This window comes from Salvelinus fontinalis, chromosome 1 (genome assembly GCF_029448725.1).
Source record: "Salvelinus fontinalis isolate EN_2023a chromosome 1, ASM2944872v1, whole genome shotgun sequence".
NCBI lineage: Eukaryota > Metazoa > Chordata > Actinopteri > Salmoniformes > Salmonidae > Salvelinus > Salvelinus fontinalis.
In genome coordinates, this window is record NC_074665.1 from 37,100,798 (window position 1) to 37,118,970 (window position 18,173).

The 18,173-nt window shown below is 40.4% G+C and overlaps 1 protein-coding gene across 1 annotated transcript in view; it reads right to left on the reverse strand.

Annotated features, from left to right (window-relative positions):
- Positions 1-230: 230 nt before the first annotated feature.
- Positions 231-18,173, reverse strand: part of LOC129853946 (RPE-retinal G protein-coupled receptor-like) — a 36,220-nt gene continuing 18,277 nt past the window's right edge. The window contains exons 5-7 of the mRNA XM_055920486.1: positions 13,684-13,801; positions 3,779-3,892; positions 231-1,775 (exon numbers count right to left, since the gene is read on the reverse strand). Coding sequence (XP_055776461.1) covers positions 1,632-1,775; positions 3,779-3,892; positions 13,684-13,801 — 376 coding nt within the window. The 3' untranslated portion in view covers positions 231-1,631. The remainder of the gene's footprint in view (positions 1,776-3,778; positions 3,893-13,683; positions 13,802-18,173) is intronic.

Below are 18,173 nucleotides of genomic sequence, written 5' to 3' on the forward strand. Positions count from 1 at the left end.
AAGTCCAATACAGCATATGAAAAGTACACATCTCGTGAATCCAGCCAACATGTCCGATTTTTTTAAATGTTTTACAGGGAAGTCAAAATATGTAAATCTATTAGCTAACCACGTTAGCAAAAGACTCCACTTTTATTACTCCATCAGTTTATGACTCCATCAGTAGCTATCACAAATTCGGGCCAAATAAAGATATAAATAGCCACTAACCAAGAAACAACCTCATCAGATGACAGTCTGATAACATATTTATTGTATAGCATATGTTTTTTTCGAAAAATGTGCATATTTCAGGTATAAATCATAGTTTACATTGCAGCTACAGTCAGAAATTGCACCGAAAGCAGACAGAATAATTACAGACACCAACGCCAAATAACTAAATACTCATCATAAAACATTTCTGAAAAATACATAGTGTACAGCAATTGAAAGACAGGCATCTTGTGATTCCAGACAATATTTCCGATTTATCAAATGTTTTACAGCGAAAACACAATATAGCGTTATATTAGCGTAGCCACAATAGCCAGAAACACTTGGGCGCCGACGACCAGTTCACATGCACGACAGATATTAGAAATAGCATCATAAAATGTTTCTTACTTTTGGTGATCTTCCGTCAGAATGTTGGACAAGGTGTCCTTTATCCAGAACAGTCGTTGTTTGGATCTGGAACGGCAAATTTCCCTCTTGATTTGGCATGGGCACTTGCCAAGTGGCACGGATCTCTCCAACGTCAACAAAGTCAGAGAACGGAACACGGCAAAACTCCCGAAAAAGTTTCAATAATCTGATTAAACTATATTGAAAAAACATACTTTACGATGATATGGTCACATGTATCAAATAAAATCTAAACCGGAGATGTTAGTCGTCCATAACGACAGCTAAACAGAAGGCAGATCCATGTCCTCTTTCGCGCGCTCCAGAAACAGGAAATGGACGGTCACATCATACAAAGAGCTTTAATTCCACCTCAGACCAAGATAGACACGATATTTCTTCTCTCACCGCCTCTTGACAACCAGGGGAAGGTGTATGAAGTGTACGTAGACTCTTACGTTCATTGCCCATGTATAGGCATGAAGTTGAACAGAGCATCGATTTCTGACATTCCACTTCCTGGTCAGGAAATGTGCTGCAGAAGGATTTCTGTTTCACTCAGAGAAATAATTCAAACGGTTTTAGAAACTAGAGAGTGTTTTCTATCCAATAGTAATAATAATATGCATATTGTACGAGCAAGAATTGAGTACCTGGCCGTTTGAAATGGGCACGATTTAACTGGCTACTCAATACTGCCCCTTGCAGCCATAAGAAGTTTTAATATCTAATAATATAGTTTTTCACCAGTCTGGCATGGCGTGTGTCTACTGCCCATCCTAAACTAGAGAGTGAACATAAATATATCCCAATGCCAGAACAAACACAAGACTCCACGTTAACCCCAGACTAAAATGTCTCACACACACAGACACACACACACACACACACACACACACACACACACAACCACACACACACACACAATGAAGTCCAGGTCCAGTGACTTTAATGAATCTACAACAACATTCGTACCTTTTGGAAAACCAAGAGGACAGTTTGTGTGTGATTATCACATGCTTAGTTTATTTGAACTTGTTCTCAATTTGAGGCACTTCAATCTTTTCCCCAGTGAGGAACTGCCAGATGCCTCCACTGTAGTTCTCATTGCCCAGGGCGTACACGAAAGCGTTGAAGGTGGGAGAGGTCTTTGCCAGAATAGGAGCCAACTGCAAACAGAAGACCAAACAGAGCAATGTCAATGTCTCAATACGAGCTCAAGAAGATAAACAATTGTACATTTGTGTCAAACTGTACAACAAGTTTGTTAAAATACAGATATACATAGAGGGTTGAATGACTCAGTTGGTTGGAGAATGACATTTGGCACACCAGAGTTGTGAGTTTGATTCCTGAATGGGCAATAGACTATACCAATACGTGTTAAATGCACATTGCTTTGGGAACCAAAGGACCATGAGTTACAGTGCATTTGGAAAATATTCAGACCCCTTGAATTTTTCCACATTTGTTACATTACAGCTTTATTCTAAAATGAATAAAACATATTAAAAATGCTCATTAATCTACACACAATACCTCATAATCACAATGCGAAAACAGGTTTTAAAAATGTTTCAACATTTATTACAAATCCAAAACAGAAATACTTTATTTACATAAGTACTTAGACCCTTTGCTATGAGACTCAAAATTGAGCTCAGGTGCATCCTGTTTCACTGATTATCCTTCTACAACTGATTGGAGTCCACCTGTGGTTAATTCAATTGATTGGACATGATTTGGAAAGGCACACACCTGTCTATATAAGGTCCCACAGTTGACAGTGCATGTCAGAGCAAAAAGCAAGCCATGAGGTCGAAGGAATTGTCTGTAGATCACCGAGACAGGATTGTGTCGAAGCACAAATCTAAGGAACGGTACCAAAACATTTCTACAGCAGTGAAGGTCCCCAAGAACACAGTGGCCTCCATCATTCTTAAATTGAAGAAGTTTGGAACCACCAAGACTCTTCCTAGTGCTGGCAGCCCTGCCAAACTGAGCAATCAGGGGAAACAGGCCTTGGTCAGGGAGGTGACCAAGAACCCAATGGTCACTGACAGAGATCCAGAGTTCTTCTGTGGAGATGGGAGAACCTTGCAGAAAGACAACCATCTCTGCATCATTTTATGGATGGAAGCCACTCCTCAGTAAAAGGCACATGACAGCCCACTTGGAGTTTGCCAAAGGGCACCTAAAAATGCTCAGACCATGAGAAACAAGATTCTCTAGTCTGATGAAACCAAGATTGAACTCTTTGGCCTGAATCCTAAGCGTCACATCTGGAGGAAACGGAGAGCAAACCTGGCACCATCCTGAGGTGCGGTGGGAATGTTTTTCAGTGGCATGGACTGGAAGACTAGTCAGGCTTGAGGGACAGATGAACAGAGCAATGTACAGAGAGATCCTTGATGAAAACCTACTCCAGAGCACTCAGGTCCTCAGACTGGGGCGACGTTTCACCTTCCAACAGGACAACAACCCTAAACACACAGCCAAGACAACACAGGAGTCGCTTCGGAACAAGTCTCTGATTGTCCTTGAGTGGCCCAGCCAGAGCCCTGACTTGAACCCGATCAAACATCTCTGGAGAGACTTAAAAATAGCTGTGCAGCGACGCTCCCCATCCAAACTGACAGAGTTTGAGAGGACCTGCAGAGAAGAATGGGAGAAACTCCCCAAATACAGGTGTGCCAAGCTTGTAGCGTCATACCCAAGAAGACTTGAGGCTGTAATTGCTGCCAAAGGTGCTTCAACTAAGTACTGAGTAAAGGGTCTGAATACTTATGTAAATGTGATATTTCAGTTTTAGTTTTTTTTAATAAATTTGCAAACATTTCTAAAAACCTATTTTTGCTTTGTCATTATGGGGTATTGTGTGTAGATTGATGAGGGAAAAAACAAGTTAATACATTTCAGAATAAGACTAACATGACAAAATGTGGAAAAAGTCAAGGGGTCTGAATAATTTCTGAATGCACTGTATATAATCAAGCAGTGCGATTAATGACCACTATATTACACAGAAACCCTGAGTATTGCATTTGGAAAATGGAGTGAAAGACCGTCGGCATACACAAAGTCATATGACCTTGAGAAATCTAATATGAAGTTTTCTGTCAGATTAGATGCAGTGTGTGTGCGCACACATATATGTGTGTGTTGTCCTTACCATCCTAATTTTGGGAGAGACCAAGTTGGCATTCTCAACAGCAGCGTAGAAGGCCAGGACTCCATAGGGTCCCCAGCAGAACAAAAATGTCTTCAGGGGAGTGGCAGTGTTAAACTGTAGAGAGATTGACAGTATATTACTTACAGTGCCTTCAGAAAGTATTCACATCCCCTTGACAAAATGTTGTTGTTTTACAGCCTGAATTTTAAAATGGATTAAATATATTTTTTTGCCACTGGCCTACACACAATACCCCATATCAAAGTGGAAATGTTTACAAATGTATTTAAAATGAAAAGCTGAAATGTCTTTAATCAATACGTATTCAACCACTTTGTTATAGCAAGCCTAAGTTAATGAGTTCAATAAGTTCATGAGTAAAAATTTGCTTAACAAGTCACATAATAAATTGCATGGACTCTCTATGTGCAATAGTGTGAACATAATGTTTTATGACTACTTCATCGCTGTACCACAAACATAGATTTCTGTAAGGTTCCTCAGTGGAGCAGTGAATTTCAAACACAGATTCAACTACAAAAACCAGCAAGGTTTTCCAATGCCTCGCAAAGAAGGACATCAATTGATGGTTGGGTTAAAAAAAAGCAGACATTGAATATACCTTTGAGCATGGTAAAGTTATTAATTACACTTTGTATGGTGTATCGATACACCCAGTCACTACAAAGATACAGGTTGGATGAACAACATTGTAGTTACTCCACAATACTAACCTAATAGACAGAATGAAAAGAAGAAAGCCTGTACAGAATAAAAACATTCCAAAACATGCAAAGGGATAAAGAGAGAGCAGAGAGATGGCGAGAGAGAGGGTTAGAGAGAAGGAATTGTTACTGTTCAGCCATGAAGAGAACAAAAAAAGAAAGAAAAACATCTCGGATCATGGGGCTTACATGCATGTGACGGTCTGGTCACAAGCATGGGATAACGGCTGGGATAGAAACACAATATCTAGCTTACCATAATTTCCTAATGAACTACATTCCGAGTTCAGCTCGTAAACAAAGACATCATGCACCAAAACAGGTACACAGGAAAACGCTGTTCACTGACCATTTAGTTATCCCATGTTTCATAATCATACTGCAATATACTTGTGGGTAACAGGTTTGTTTGTGTATGTGTTCTTTTTGAGTACACATGACACAAAGACTGGATTGCCATGTGTACAACCTTTGTATCCATAAAGGAATGTTAATTACATAGTGTACAGTTTTGTAGACATTTCTAGTAGAAACCCAACACTCTGTTTATCAGGGGAGTCTGAGAGGAGAGGGGCCTTTGTTTTTCCAAAATAATGATGAGGTGATGTGTGGATTTCAGGTATTGGATGTGTGTGTGTGTGTGTGTGTGTGTGAGAGAGACACAGAGAGAGCATGTCTGTGTGTGAGTGATGCTATTTGAAGGTTACATAACAGTAACAGTGCTGCCTTAGTGAGAAGAGCTCACGCTTTCCTGCAGCATAGTCACCTTTGTGCTCAGACTAGCGCGGTCTTAGACAGGTCCTGTGTCAGTCTATAGGGCTACAGCAGTACTGCCACAGCACCATGAGTAAATGTCTTATGCAACATATAAAGGGAGAGGCAACCTGATTCAGTCCCTCCAGTCCCGCGGGACATATTTATAGTGGCTTCCTTTACGGCACAGTGGTTGCATTTCAACCAACTCACCTAATCCCTTCTCCCGGGGGCCTTGATACGCTACACCACAGGTGTCAAACTCATTCCACGGAGGGCCGAGTGTCTGCGGGTTTTCGCTCCTCCCTTGTACTTGATTGATGAATTAACATCACTAATTAGTTAGGAACTCCCCACACCTGGTTGTCTAGGGCTTTATTGAAAGGAAAAACCAAAAACCTGCAGACACTAGGCCCTCCGTGGAATGAGTTTGACACCCCTGCTCTACACCTTACAGGGCGAAAAAGCTAAATAGATTAACATTGGTAGTATAGGTATTGTGCGTGTTGACAGAGGGTGTTCTTTAATGGAAGCCTCTCCAACATAATCCAGGTAGAATCAGGAATTCCCCAGGGAAGCTGCCTAGGCCCCTTACTTTTTAAAATGTTTACTAACAACATGCCACTACCTTTGTGTAAAGCCAGTGTGTCTATGTATGCGGATGACTCAACACTATACACATTTTTTAAGTAACTAAATAAATTATTATTTACAATGACGGCCTACCCCGGCCAAACCCTAACGACGCTGGGCCAATTGTGTGCCTCCCTATGGAACTCCTAATTACGGCCGGTTGTGATACAGCCTGGAATGAAACCAGGGTCTGTTAAGACACTTCTAGCACTGAGATGCAGTGCCTTAGACCGCTGCGCCACTCAGGAGGTACTACAGTGATTGAAATGACTGCTACACTTAACAAAGCGATGCAGTTAGTTTCAGAATGGGTGGCAAGGAATAAGGGTCAGTATGTCTAGGTAATCGTGTCGAACAAGTTTTAAAAAATGTATCACATAGTAAAACTGCATAAACCTAATGTCAAGTTAAAGTGTATTGTTCGCTAGCTAACGTTAGCTGGCTGGCTCACTAGCTATTGTTATGTATATGCTCTCCGCTTTCTGGAGGACTGAGTTTTGAAATCAGTGAAATTCGAGTATGATAGCTAATGAGATGGAGAAAGCACCAGTCTGGATTACATCTTCAAACTAAGGGCAACCATGCATGGCATCAGACAGGAGACGCATCCAACCATGATGTATATGAGTAAGATAGTCTAGCTAGCTACATTCAGATATTACACGTTTCTAATTTTGACAGAGTGGTTTAATTTCAAGTGTACTGTTAGCTAGTTAACGTTAGCTGGCTGGGTCGCTAGCTAATGTTCTGTGTATGATCTTATTCTTTGTATCTCAGACACATTTGCTTGACTAGTTATAGCCATAGAACTGGTTGGTTTGCTACCTGCCAATTCATGCAGGGTAGTAACGCCATGAGTTGTGAATATGGTCCATTGTTTAGCTAGCTAGCTACATGTCAAGACTCCACTATGCAAGTATCCATTTCAGTACAATGTCACTGCAACTGTTGTTAGACGTACTAGCTGGTAAATTCGCTCTGGCTATCTACTCCAATTTCAGACCACGGAAAAGTTAATGTAGCTTGCTACATTTTCAGATTTTATGCGTTTCTAATTTTGACAGAGTATTTATTTCAAGTTAAAGTGTACTGTTAGTTAGCTAACATTAGCTGGTTGGCTCGCTAACTAACATTATGTAATGCGTTGGGATTCATTGTTTACCTAGCTAGCTATCTAGCTACATTTCTTAACAAAAAAATCATCTTAGTGTGCCAGAGCGCAGAATAAATGCTACATTTTTTAACGCTGAACACCCATTGAATATGTCTGGTGTCAGCAAACGTAATTCAAAGCGTAATTCAATTGTTGCCAACAGCACTGTGTCATGACGTTGGCCTGGGGGTAGGTTTATAACAGTCATAAATACCTTTCCCCCCCTTTTTTCCTCTCTCTACCCTGCTGATGTGACATTTGAAAATCCTTTGGTTAACATAAAGATTCTGGGAACATCCGAAGGTGGGAGGAAATTAACTATATTCTGGTAATCCGACCAATTGAACATATGCTGTGGTACTTAATGAATATGATGTCAGTTCGGTTGTCATCTGAGACATTCTCATCAATGATAGGATGACATAAACTCTACAGTGGAAAGTCTGCACATTGTAGTTATCGGAGTCACATGGAATTGTTGTTCAATTTAAATGTTTGAATATAAAATGATTGGTGAAGAGATGAAATGTAATTTTAGCTTCCAAATTAGAGATTTGGTGCTCTGCTCAATCAGTGGTGCCCCCCTGTGAAGAGACATGGGTGATAAAACTTTTCAAACACGCCCTCCTCTCCCTTCCTATATAAAGCCTTGACGACAATATAACCTTCTGTTCCAAGTACGTGAGGTCTGCATTCTCTGTGTTAACCTGTCTAGGATCAGCGTGGCGCTAGCGGCACACCCCCCCCCCCCCACTGAAAAACCAGTGCCGCGAAATTCAAAAAAAAATTTTTTTTTAAATATTTAACTTTCACACATTAAAGTCCAATACAGCTAATGAAAGACACAGATCTTGTGAATCCAGTCAACATGTCCGATTTTTAAAATGTTTTACAGGGAAGACACAATATGTAAAGATGTACATCTATTACCTAAAAACACATTAGCATAATCCACCATCTTTTATTTGTCCACCAACACCAGTAGCCATCACCAATTCGGCTAAACTAAGATATTTATAGCCCCTAACCAACAAAAAAACTCATTAGATGACAGTCTGATAACATATTTATGGTATGGGATAGGTTTTGTTAGAAAAAAGTGCATATTTCAGGTAGATGGCATAGGTTACAATTGCACCCACCGTCACAAATGGAATAGAAAAACTACTTAGAGCAACGTGTTTACCTACTTACTAATCATCAAACATTTCGTAAAAATACACAGCATACACGAATCGAAAGACACAGATCCTGTGAATACAGACAATATTTCAGATTTTCTAAGTGTCTTACAGCGAAAACACAATAAATCGTTATATTAGCATAGCACATAGCACATAGCAGCCCAGCATTGATTCTAGCCAAAGTGAGCGATAACGTAAACATCGCCAAAAGATATTAATTTTTTCACTAACCTTCTCAGAATTCTTCCGATGACACTCCTGTAACATCATATTACACATTCCATATAGAGTTTGATCGCAAATGTTTATATTTAGCCACCAAAATCATGGTTAGACAATGTGAAATGTAGACAAGCTGGTCAGAAAAAGTCCTTGCGCCACTTAGACAGTGATCTACTCTTATACATAAATACTCATAAACGTGACTAAAAAATATAGGGTGGACAGGGATTGATAGACAATTTAATTCTTAATACAATTGCGGAATAACATTTTTTAATTTATCCTTACTTTTCAATATAGTTTGCGCCAAGCGAAGCTACGTCAAAAAAACATGGCGTCCTAAGCCACTAAAATGTTTCGACAGAAACACGATTTATCATAATAAAAATGTCCTACCTTGAGCTGTTCTTCCATCAGTATCTTGGGCAAAGGATCCTTTCTTGGGAGCAATCGTCTTTTGGTGGAAAGCTGTCCTCTTGCCATGTGGAAATGCCAACTGCGTTCGGGATGAACTGAAAAGCGTGCCCAACTATTCACATCGTTTCAAAAATAAATGTCCCAAAATCGCACTAAACGGATATAAATTGCTATAAAACGCTTTAAATTAACTACCTTATGATGTTTTTAACTCCTATAACGAGTGAAAAGATGACCGGAGAAATATAACAGGCTAAACTAACGCTTGGAACAGGAGCGGGTCGGTGTCCAGCACGCGCGTTACGCACCAAGGAAAGACTTGCTAGCTACAGGGTTTTTTGATTTATAGGGCCTGTGAACGCGCAATCGACCCCATTGGAATCGTTATCACGTAAAGGCATCCAGGGGAAGACGTAAGAAGTGTCCGTATAGTCATAGCAATATCAGTGCCGTTTTAACTGACTTCAGAACAGTGGCCAACATTTCTGAAATCTGAATCCATGTCAGGGAAATTGCTGTAGAATGGGCTCTGTTCCACTTAGAGACAAAATTTCAACTCCTATAGAAACTATAGACTGTTTTCTATCCAATAATAATAATAATATGCATATTGTACGATCAAGGATTTTGTGGGAAGCCGTTTCAAAAATTACCCAATTAGCATAAATAGTCTAAACAGCGCCCCCATCCCCAACAGGTTAACTTCTCTGGGATATGTGGGACGCTAACGTCCCTCTTGGCCAAAAGCCAGTAAAAATGCAGGGCGCCAAATTCAAAGATTTTACTATTAAAATCTAACTTTCATGAAATAACACATGAAAGAAACCAAATTAAAGCTGCACTTGTTGTGAATCCAGCCAACATGTCTGATTTCAAAAAGGATTTACGGCGAAAGCACACCAAACGATTATGTTAGGTCAGTACATAGCCATAGAAAAACACAGCCATTTTTCCAGCCAAAGAGAGGAGTAAGAAAAAGCAGAAATAGAGATAAAATTAATCACTAAACTTTGATGATCTTCATCAGATGACACTCGTAGGACTTCATGTTACACAATACATGTATGTTTTGTTCGGTAAAGTTCATATTTATATCCAAAAATCTGAGTTTAGGCGGGACGCTACTGTCTCACTTGGCCAAAAGCCAGAGAAAATGCAGAGAATGCAGAGAATATTCAAATAAATTACTATAAAAATCACACTTTCATTAAATCACACATGAAAGATACCAAATTAAAGCTACTGGTTTTGAATCCAGCCAACATGTCAGAATTCAAATAGTCTTTTCGGCGAAAGCAAACGATGCTATTATCTGAGGATAGCACCATAGTGAACAGAGAGAGAAGCATATTTCAACCCTGCAGGCGCGACACAAAACTCATGTCTGTGAGTATAACAGAACTTATTCTGTTGACGCTAGTGTTCCACATATCCCAGAAAGTTAAATGTCTGGAAGTAACTGGCAAGTTAGTACAGAACGCTCGGATCAACCCTTAAAGAGATGGGTGGGTCTAAGACTTAAGAGGGTGTGAACAATGCTGAATGGGTGTACACAAAGGGCTCTCCAATAACAGTACCAAAAACATTGAAAAACAGTTATCAAAAGGGAGTTTACAAGTTGATCAACTTTCAAAGCAGAATTACTTTCCCATTGTTTCCTCAAATGCAGTGTATGATATATCACTTTGCAGCTCTGAGTATCTACTTTTATCCGATGTAAAAAACAGAAATTCAAACGTTGCTACATCAGACCATATCCAGGTGGTGAGTCACATGTATCAAAAACTAAAAGCATTGCATTTGGGAAAAATCATTAACTAAACCCTAAACCTCAACTAAATCTTGTACTGAATAATATGGAAATTGAGCAAGTTGAAGTGACTAAACTGCTTGGAGTAACTCTGGATTGTAAACTGTCATTGTCAAAACATATTGATACAATAGTAGCTAAGATGGTGAGAAGTCTGTCCATAATGAAACGCTACTCTTTACAGCACTTTCAACAAGGCAGGTCCTACAGGCCCTAGTTTTGTTGCACCTGAACCACTGTTCAGTCGTGTGGCCAGGTGCCACAAAGAGGGACTTAGGAAAATTGCAATCAGCTCAGAACAGGGCAGCATGGCTTGCCCTTGGATGTCCACTACCTTTCAAAAGTTTGGGATCACTTAAAAATGTCCTTGTTTCTCAAAGAAAAGCTATTTTTTGTCCATTAAAATAACATAAAATTGATCAGAAATACAATTTAGACATTTTTAATGTTATAAATGACTATGGTAGCTGGAAACGGCAGATATTTATGGAATATCAACATAGGCGTACAGAGAACCATTATCAGCAACCATCACTCCTGTGTTCCAATGGCATGTTGTGTTAGCTAATCCAAATTGATCATTTTAAAAGGCTAATTGATCATTAGAAAACCCTTTGGCAATTATGGTAGCACAGATAAACTGTTGTAGTGATTAAAGAAGCAATAAAACTGGCCTTCTTTAGACTAGTTGACTATCTGGAGCGTCAGCATTTGTGGGTTCGATTACAGGCTCAAAATGGATAGAAACCAACTTTCTTCTGAAACTCGTCAGTATTCTTGTTCTGAGAAATGAAAGCTATTCCATGCGAGAAATTGCCAAGAAACTGAAGATCTCGTACAACGCTGTGTACTACTCCCCTCACAGAACAACACAAACTGGCTCTAACCAGATGCTTGCCTTCGAAGCAGAGTTCCTCTGTCCAGTGTCTTTTGCCCATCTTAATCTTTTCTTTTTATTGGCCTATCTGAGATATGGCTTTTTCTTTGTATCTCTGCCTAGAAGGCCAGCATCCCGGAGTCGCCTCTTCACTGTTGACATTGAGACTGGTGTTTTGCGGGTACTATTTAATGAAGCTGCCAGTTGAGAACTTGTGAGGCGTCTGTTTCTCAAACTATACATTCTAATGTACTTGTCCTCTTGCTCAGTTGTGCACCGGGGCCTCCCACTTCTCTTTCTATTGCTTGGAAGGCAGCCACGGTTCGTCCTTTAATTAAAGGGGGAGATCATGCTGATCCTGACTGTTATAGGCCTGTATCTAATTTACCCTGTTTATCAAAAGTGTTCGAAAAACTTGTCAATAATCAACTGACTGGCTTTCTTGATGTCTATTGTATTCTCTCTGGTATGCAATCTGGTTTCCACTCAGGTTATGGATTTGTCACTGCAACCTTAAAAGGTCCTCAATGATGTCACACTTGCCCTTGATTATAAGCAATGTTGTGCTGATATTTGTATTGACTTGGTCAAAGCTTTTGATACGGTAAACCATTCCAGTCTTGTGGGCCGGCTAAGGAGTGTTGGTGTCTCTGTGAGGTCTTGGGGCTGGTTTGCTGACTACCTCTCTCAAACAGTGCAGTGTATAAAGTCAGAACATCTGTTGTCTCAGCCACTGCCTGTCACCAAGGGAGTACCCCAAGTCTCGATCCTAGGCCCCATGCTCTTCTCAATTTACATCAACAACATAGCTCAGGCAGTAGAAAGCGCTCTCATCCATTTATAGTCTCATACTCAGCTGGCCCCTCCCCGGATTTTGTGTTAAATGCTCTATAACAAAGCTTTCTTACTGTCCAGCAAGGTTTCTCTGCCCTTAACTTTGTTCTGAACACCTCCAAAACAAAGGTCATGTGGTTGGGAAAGAAGAATGCCTCTTTCCACACAGGTGTGATTAATACCTCTGAGAGGTTAGAGCTTGAGGTAGTCACCTCTTACAAGTAATTGAGAGTATGGCTAGATGGTACACTGTCCTTCTCTCAGCACATATCAAAGCTGCAAGCTAAAGTTAAATCTAGACTTGGTTTCCTCTATCGTAATCGTTCCTCTTCCACCCGCCTGCAAAACTAACCCTGATTCAGATGACCCTCCTACCCATGCTAGATTACAGAGACACAATTTATAGATCGGCAGGTAAGGGTGCTCTCGAGTGAATAGATGTGCTTTACCATTCGGCCATCAGATTTTCCACCAATGCTCCTTATAGAACACATCACACTGAACTCTATACTCCTCTGTAAACTGGTCACCTCTGTATACCCATCGCAAGACCCACTGGTTGGTGCTAATTTATAAAACACTCTTAGGCCTCACTCCCCCCTATCTGAGATATCTACCGCAGCCCTTATTCTCCACATCCAACACCCGTTCTGCCAGTCACATTCTGTTAAAGGTCCCGAAAGCACACACATTCCTGGATCACTCGTTTTTTCAGTTCGCTGCAGCGAGCGACTGGAACGAGCTGCAACAAACACTCAAACTGGACAGATTTATCTCAATCTCTTCATTCAAAGACTCAATCATGGAAACTCTTACTGACAGTTGTGGCTGCTTTGCAGGATGCATTGTTGTCTCTTCCTTCTTGCCCTTTGTGTGGTTGTCTGTGCCCAATAATCTTTGTACCATGTTTTGTGCTTCTACCATGTTGTGCTGCTGCCCCAAGTTGTGTTGCTATCATGTGTTGCTACCATGCTGTGTTGTCATGGGTTGCTGCCTTGTTATGTTGTTGTTTTAGGTCTCTCCTTTATGTTGTATTGTCTCTCTTGTTGTGATGTGTGTTTTGTCCTATTTTTTAAATATTTTTCCCAGGCCCTATCCCCGCAGGAGGCCTTTTGACTTTTGGTGGGCCGTCATTGTAAATAAGAATTTGTTCTTAACTCAATTGCCTAGTAAAATAAAGGGGAAATAAAAACAGTAGCTGCTGCCTTGGCATGGGGATCCATAATAAATACAAAAAAATGCAGAATTGGAACAGGGCTTAGCCATGAATGAAAATAATAGTAGACATGCTTCTTACCCTGGGGTTTCCAGTCTTCTTGAATTTCTGGCCGATGGACTGGTAGGAGGACATGACAACAAAGGTCTGGATGGCCATGTTGAAAATGGCCATGGGGATCAGGTAGGATGCATAGTTGCTGTTTAGAAGAAAAAAGAACACAGGATGTTATGAAACAAGTGCACCTGGGGAGCAAAGATGAATGTTTTACAATATAGAAGAGACAATACTCTACAGTGTCTGGCGAAAGTATTAACCCCCCTTCGCATTTTTCCTATCTTGTGGCTTACAACCTGGAATTAAAATAGATTTTGGGGGGGGTTGTATCATTTGATTTACACAACATGCCTACCACTTTGAAGATGCAAAATATTTTTTATTGTGAAACAAACAAGAACTATTTAACCCCCAAAGTCAATACTTTGTAGAGCCACCTTTTGCAGAAATTATTGGGGTATGTTGGGGTATGTCTCTATAAGCTTGGCACATCTAACCACTGGGATTTTTGCTCATTCTTCAAGGCAAAACTGCTCCAGCTCGTTCAAGTTGGAAGGGTTCCGCTGGTGTACGGAATTCTTTAAGTCATATCACAGATTGTCAATTGGATTGAAGTCTGGGCTTTGACTAGGCCAATCCAAGACATTTAAATGTTTTCCCTTAAACCACTCAAGTGTTGCTTTAGCAGTTTTCTTGGCGTCATTGTCCTGCCTGAATGTAAACTTACATCCCAGTCTCAAATCTCTGGAAGACTGAAAAAAAAGTTTGCCTCAAGAATTTCCCTGTATTTAGTGCCATCCATCATTCCCTCAATTCTGACCAGTTTCCCAGTCCCTGCCGATGAAAAACATCCCCACAGCCTGATGCTGCCACCACCATGCTTCACTATGGGGATGGTATGCTCGGTGTGATGAGAGATGTTGGGTTTGCGCCAGACGTTAGCATTTTCCTTGATGGCCAAAAAGCTCCGTTTTAGTCTCATCTGACTAAATGTTTGGAGAGTCTCCCTGCCTTTTGGCAAACACCAAACGTGTTTGCTTATTTTTTTGTTAAGCAATGGCTTTTCTTCTGGCCACTCTTCCGTAAAGCCCAGCTCTGTGGAATGTACGGCATAAAGTGGTTCTATGGACAGATACTCCAATCTCCGCTGTGGAGCTTTGCAGCTCCTTCAGGGGTCTCTTTGTTTCCTCTCTGATTAATGTCCTGCTTGCCTGGTCTGTGAGTTTTGCTGGGTGGCCCTCTCTTGGCAGGTTTTTTTGTGGTGCCATATTCTTTCCATTTTTTAATAATGGATTTAGTGGTGCTCCGTGGGATGTTCAAAGTTTCGGATCTTTTTTTATAACCCAACCCTGATCTGTACTTCTCCACAACTTTGTCCATGATCTGTTTGGAGAGCTCCTTGGTCTTCATGGTGCCACTTGCTTGGTGGTGCCCCTTGCTTAGTGGTGTTGCAGACTCTGGAGCCTTTCAGAACAAGTGTAAATATACTGAGATCATGTGACAGATCATGTGACACTTAGATTGCACACAGGTGGACTTTATTTAACTAATTATGTGACTTCTGGAGGTAGTTGGTTGCACCAGCTGTTATTTAGGAGCTTCATCGTAAAGGGGGTGAATGCACCACTTTTCCATTTTTTATATTATAGATTTTTTTTAAACAAGTTATTTTTTTCATTTCACTTCACCAATTTGAACTATGTCCATTACATGAAATCCAAATAAAAATCCATTTGAATAACAGGTTGTAATGCAACATATTAGGGGGGGGGATTAATACTTTTGCAAGGTACTCTATGTCTGATGAGTATCTGTAAAACCAGGTACTGTACTAAGGTTGATGTTTGGCTAGACATGGCAGGGTTGAAGGTTTTGGCAATCATGTGATGTATTTCTGATTTGTGTGTGTGTGTGTGTGTGTGTGTGTGTGTGTGTGTGCCTGTCTGTCCATCAGTCAGTCCTTTTGCTATATGTGAAGTTGTGTGTGTGTGTGTGTGTGTGTGTGTATGTTACATGTCTCTCTGTATTTTTTTATTTTTTATTATGGATCCCCATTTTCTTGGGGTCCAGCAAATTTAAGGCATTTTTTTAAAACATTATATTACATTCATAACAGATTTCATAACATATTAAGTGTGTGCCCTCAGGCCCCTACCCTACTACCACATATTTACAACACAAAATCCATGTGTATGTTAATTGTGTGTTTGTATGCATGTGTCTGTGCCTATGTTGTGTTGCTTCACAATCTCCACTGTTCCATAAGGTGCATTTTTTTATCGTTTTTTAAAATACAATTTTACTGCTTGCATAAGTTACTTGATGTAGAATAGAGTTCCATATAGTCATGGCTCTATGTAGTACTGTCCATAGTCTGTTCTGGACTTGGGGAATGTGAAGAGACCTCTGGTGGCATATCTTGTGGGGTATGCGTGGGTGTCCGAGCTGTGTCCCAGTAGTTCAAACAGACAGCTCGGTGCATTCAGCATGTCAATACATCTCACAAATACCAATAGTGAGGAAGTCAATCTCTCCTCCACTTTGAGCCAGGAGAGCTTGACATGCATGTCATTAATGTTAGCTCTCTGTATACATCCAAGGGCCAGCCATGCTGCCGTGTTCTGAGCCATTTTCAATTTTCCGAAGTCCCACTTTGTGGCAGCTGACCACGCGACTGAAAAGTAGTCCAGGTGCGACAAAACTAGTGACTGTAGGACCTGTCTTGTTGATAGTACTGTTAAGAATGCAGAGCAGCGCTTTATTATGGACAGACTTCTCCCCATCCTAAATACTGTTGTATCAACACGTTTTGACCATGAAAGTTTACAATCCAGGGTTACTCCAAGCTGTTTAATTCCCTCAACTTGCTCAATTACCACATTATTAATTCAGTCCCTCCAGGATTCTGTGATTCTGTGATCGCATAATTCAATGCAAAATCAACCAATCAGCGCATATATTCCAGCACTTTTAGCGCATAAAAGGGTCCAATAAAAAGCGGGTTTGTAATTTTGACGAATTACTGCACTTTTGCCGTGGAAAATGGCTCAATTCAACCACACTTCAAAAAAGTTTCCCCCCCCTGGCCTGTCAGCGTATTCACATGCGAAGATGATGTGTGATTGTTGATGGCTGACAGGCAGTACAATGAACAGAAATTTACCAACAAAAATAACAGCTAACGACCGTGCAAGTCAATTTCCAAATGTTTATGGACACTAGAAAAAGTCGACAATCAACAGTCACTTTGAATCAGCAAAGCATATGAGAATGTCAGAACAGTTACCACAGCAGCGGCAGATCACAATGACTGAAGTGGTAGCCAGAAAGGCTGTGGCAAGCACTGAAAGAATCAAGGTGAGTGACGTTTTTACTCAAACTTTTACTCTGCTGACCTTGGCTTAACTTCACTAGGGTAGGGGCAGCATTCGGAATTTTGGATGAAATGCATGCCCAATTTAAACTGCCTGCTTCTCGGGCCCAGAAGATATGATATGCATATAACTGGTAGATTTGGATGGAAAACACTCTAAAGTTTCCAAAACTGATAAAATAGTGTCTGTGAGTATAACAAAACTGGTTTGGCAGGCGAAAACCTGAGAAAAATCCATTCAGGAAGTAGTTTCTTTGGGGGTTTTGTAGGTTTTCTATTCAATGCCATTACAGTATCCATTGGCTTAGGACTCAAACTGCAGTTTCTATGCCTTCCACTAGATGTCAACAGTCTTTAGAAATAGTTTCAGGCTTGTATTCTGAAGAATGAGGGAACAAGAGCATTCGGAATGACTGGACGCTAAAGTGTCGCAGAGCTTTTTCATGCGCTCGTTAGAGAGAGTGCAATTCTTGTTTACCTTTTAAATTGTCTACGTTATTGTCCGGGTTGAAATATTATCGATTATTTAGACTAAAAACAACCAGAGGATTGAATATAAACATCGTTTGACATGTTTCTATGAACTTTACGGATACAATTATAATATTTTTGTCTTCCTGTTTTGACTGTGTTTGAGCCTGTGGATTACTGAAGAAAACGCGCAAACAAAACAGAGGTTTTTGTATATAAATATACTTTATTGAACAAAATAAACATTTATTGAGTAAATGAATGTCTGCTGAGTGCAACCATATGAAGATCATCAAAGGTAAGGGATTCATTTTATCTCTGTTTCTGACTCTGACTCTGTTCTACTTGGCTGGTTACTGTTTGTAATAAATAAAGTCTAGTGGGCTATGTTCTCAAATAATCGTAAGGTATGCTTTCGCCGTGAAGCATTTTTAAAATCTGACACCGTGGTTGGATTCACAAGACGTTCATCTTTAAACCTATGTAAAACGTGTTTTGTTTTCTGAATTTTTATAATGAGTATTTCTGTTTTTGAATTTGGCGCCCAGCAGAATCACTGGCTGTTGAAGAGGTGGGACGTCCCACATACCCAAGAGAGGTTAAGTAGGGTGGTCTGCACTCTGTTCTCCCCATTCTGTCTATGGAGAGCGCTGCTCAAATCACAGAGGGC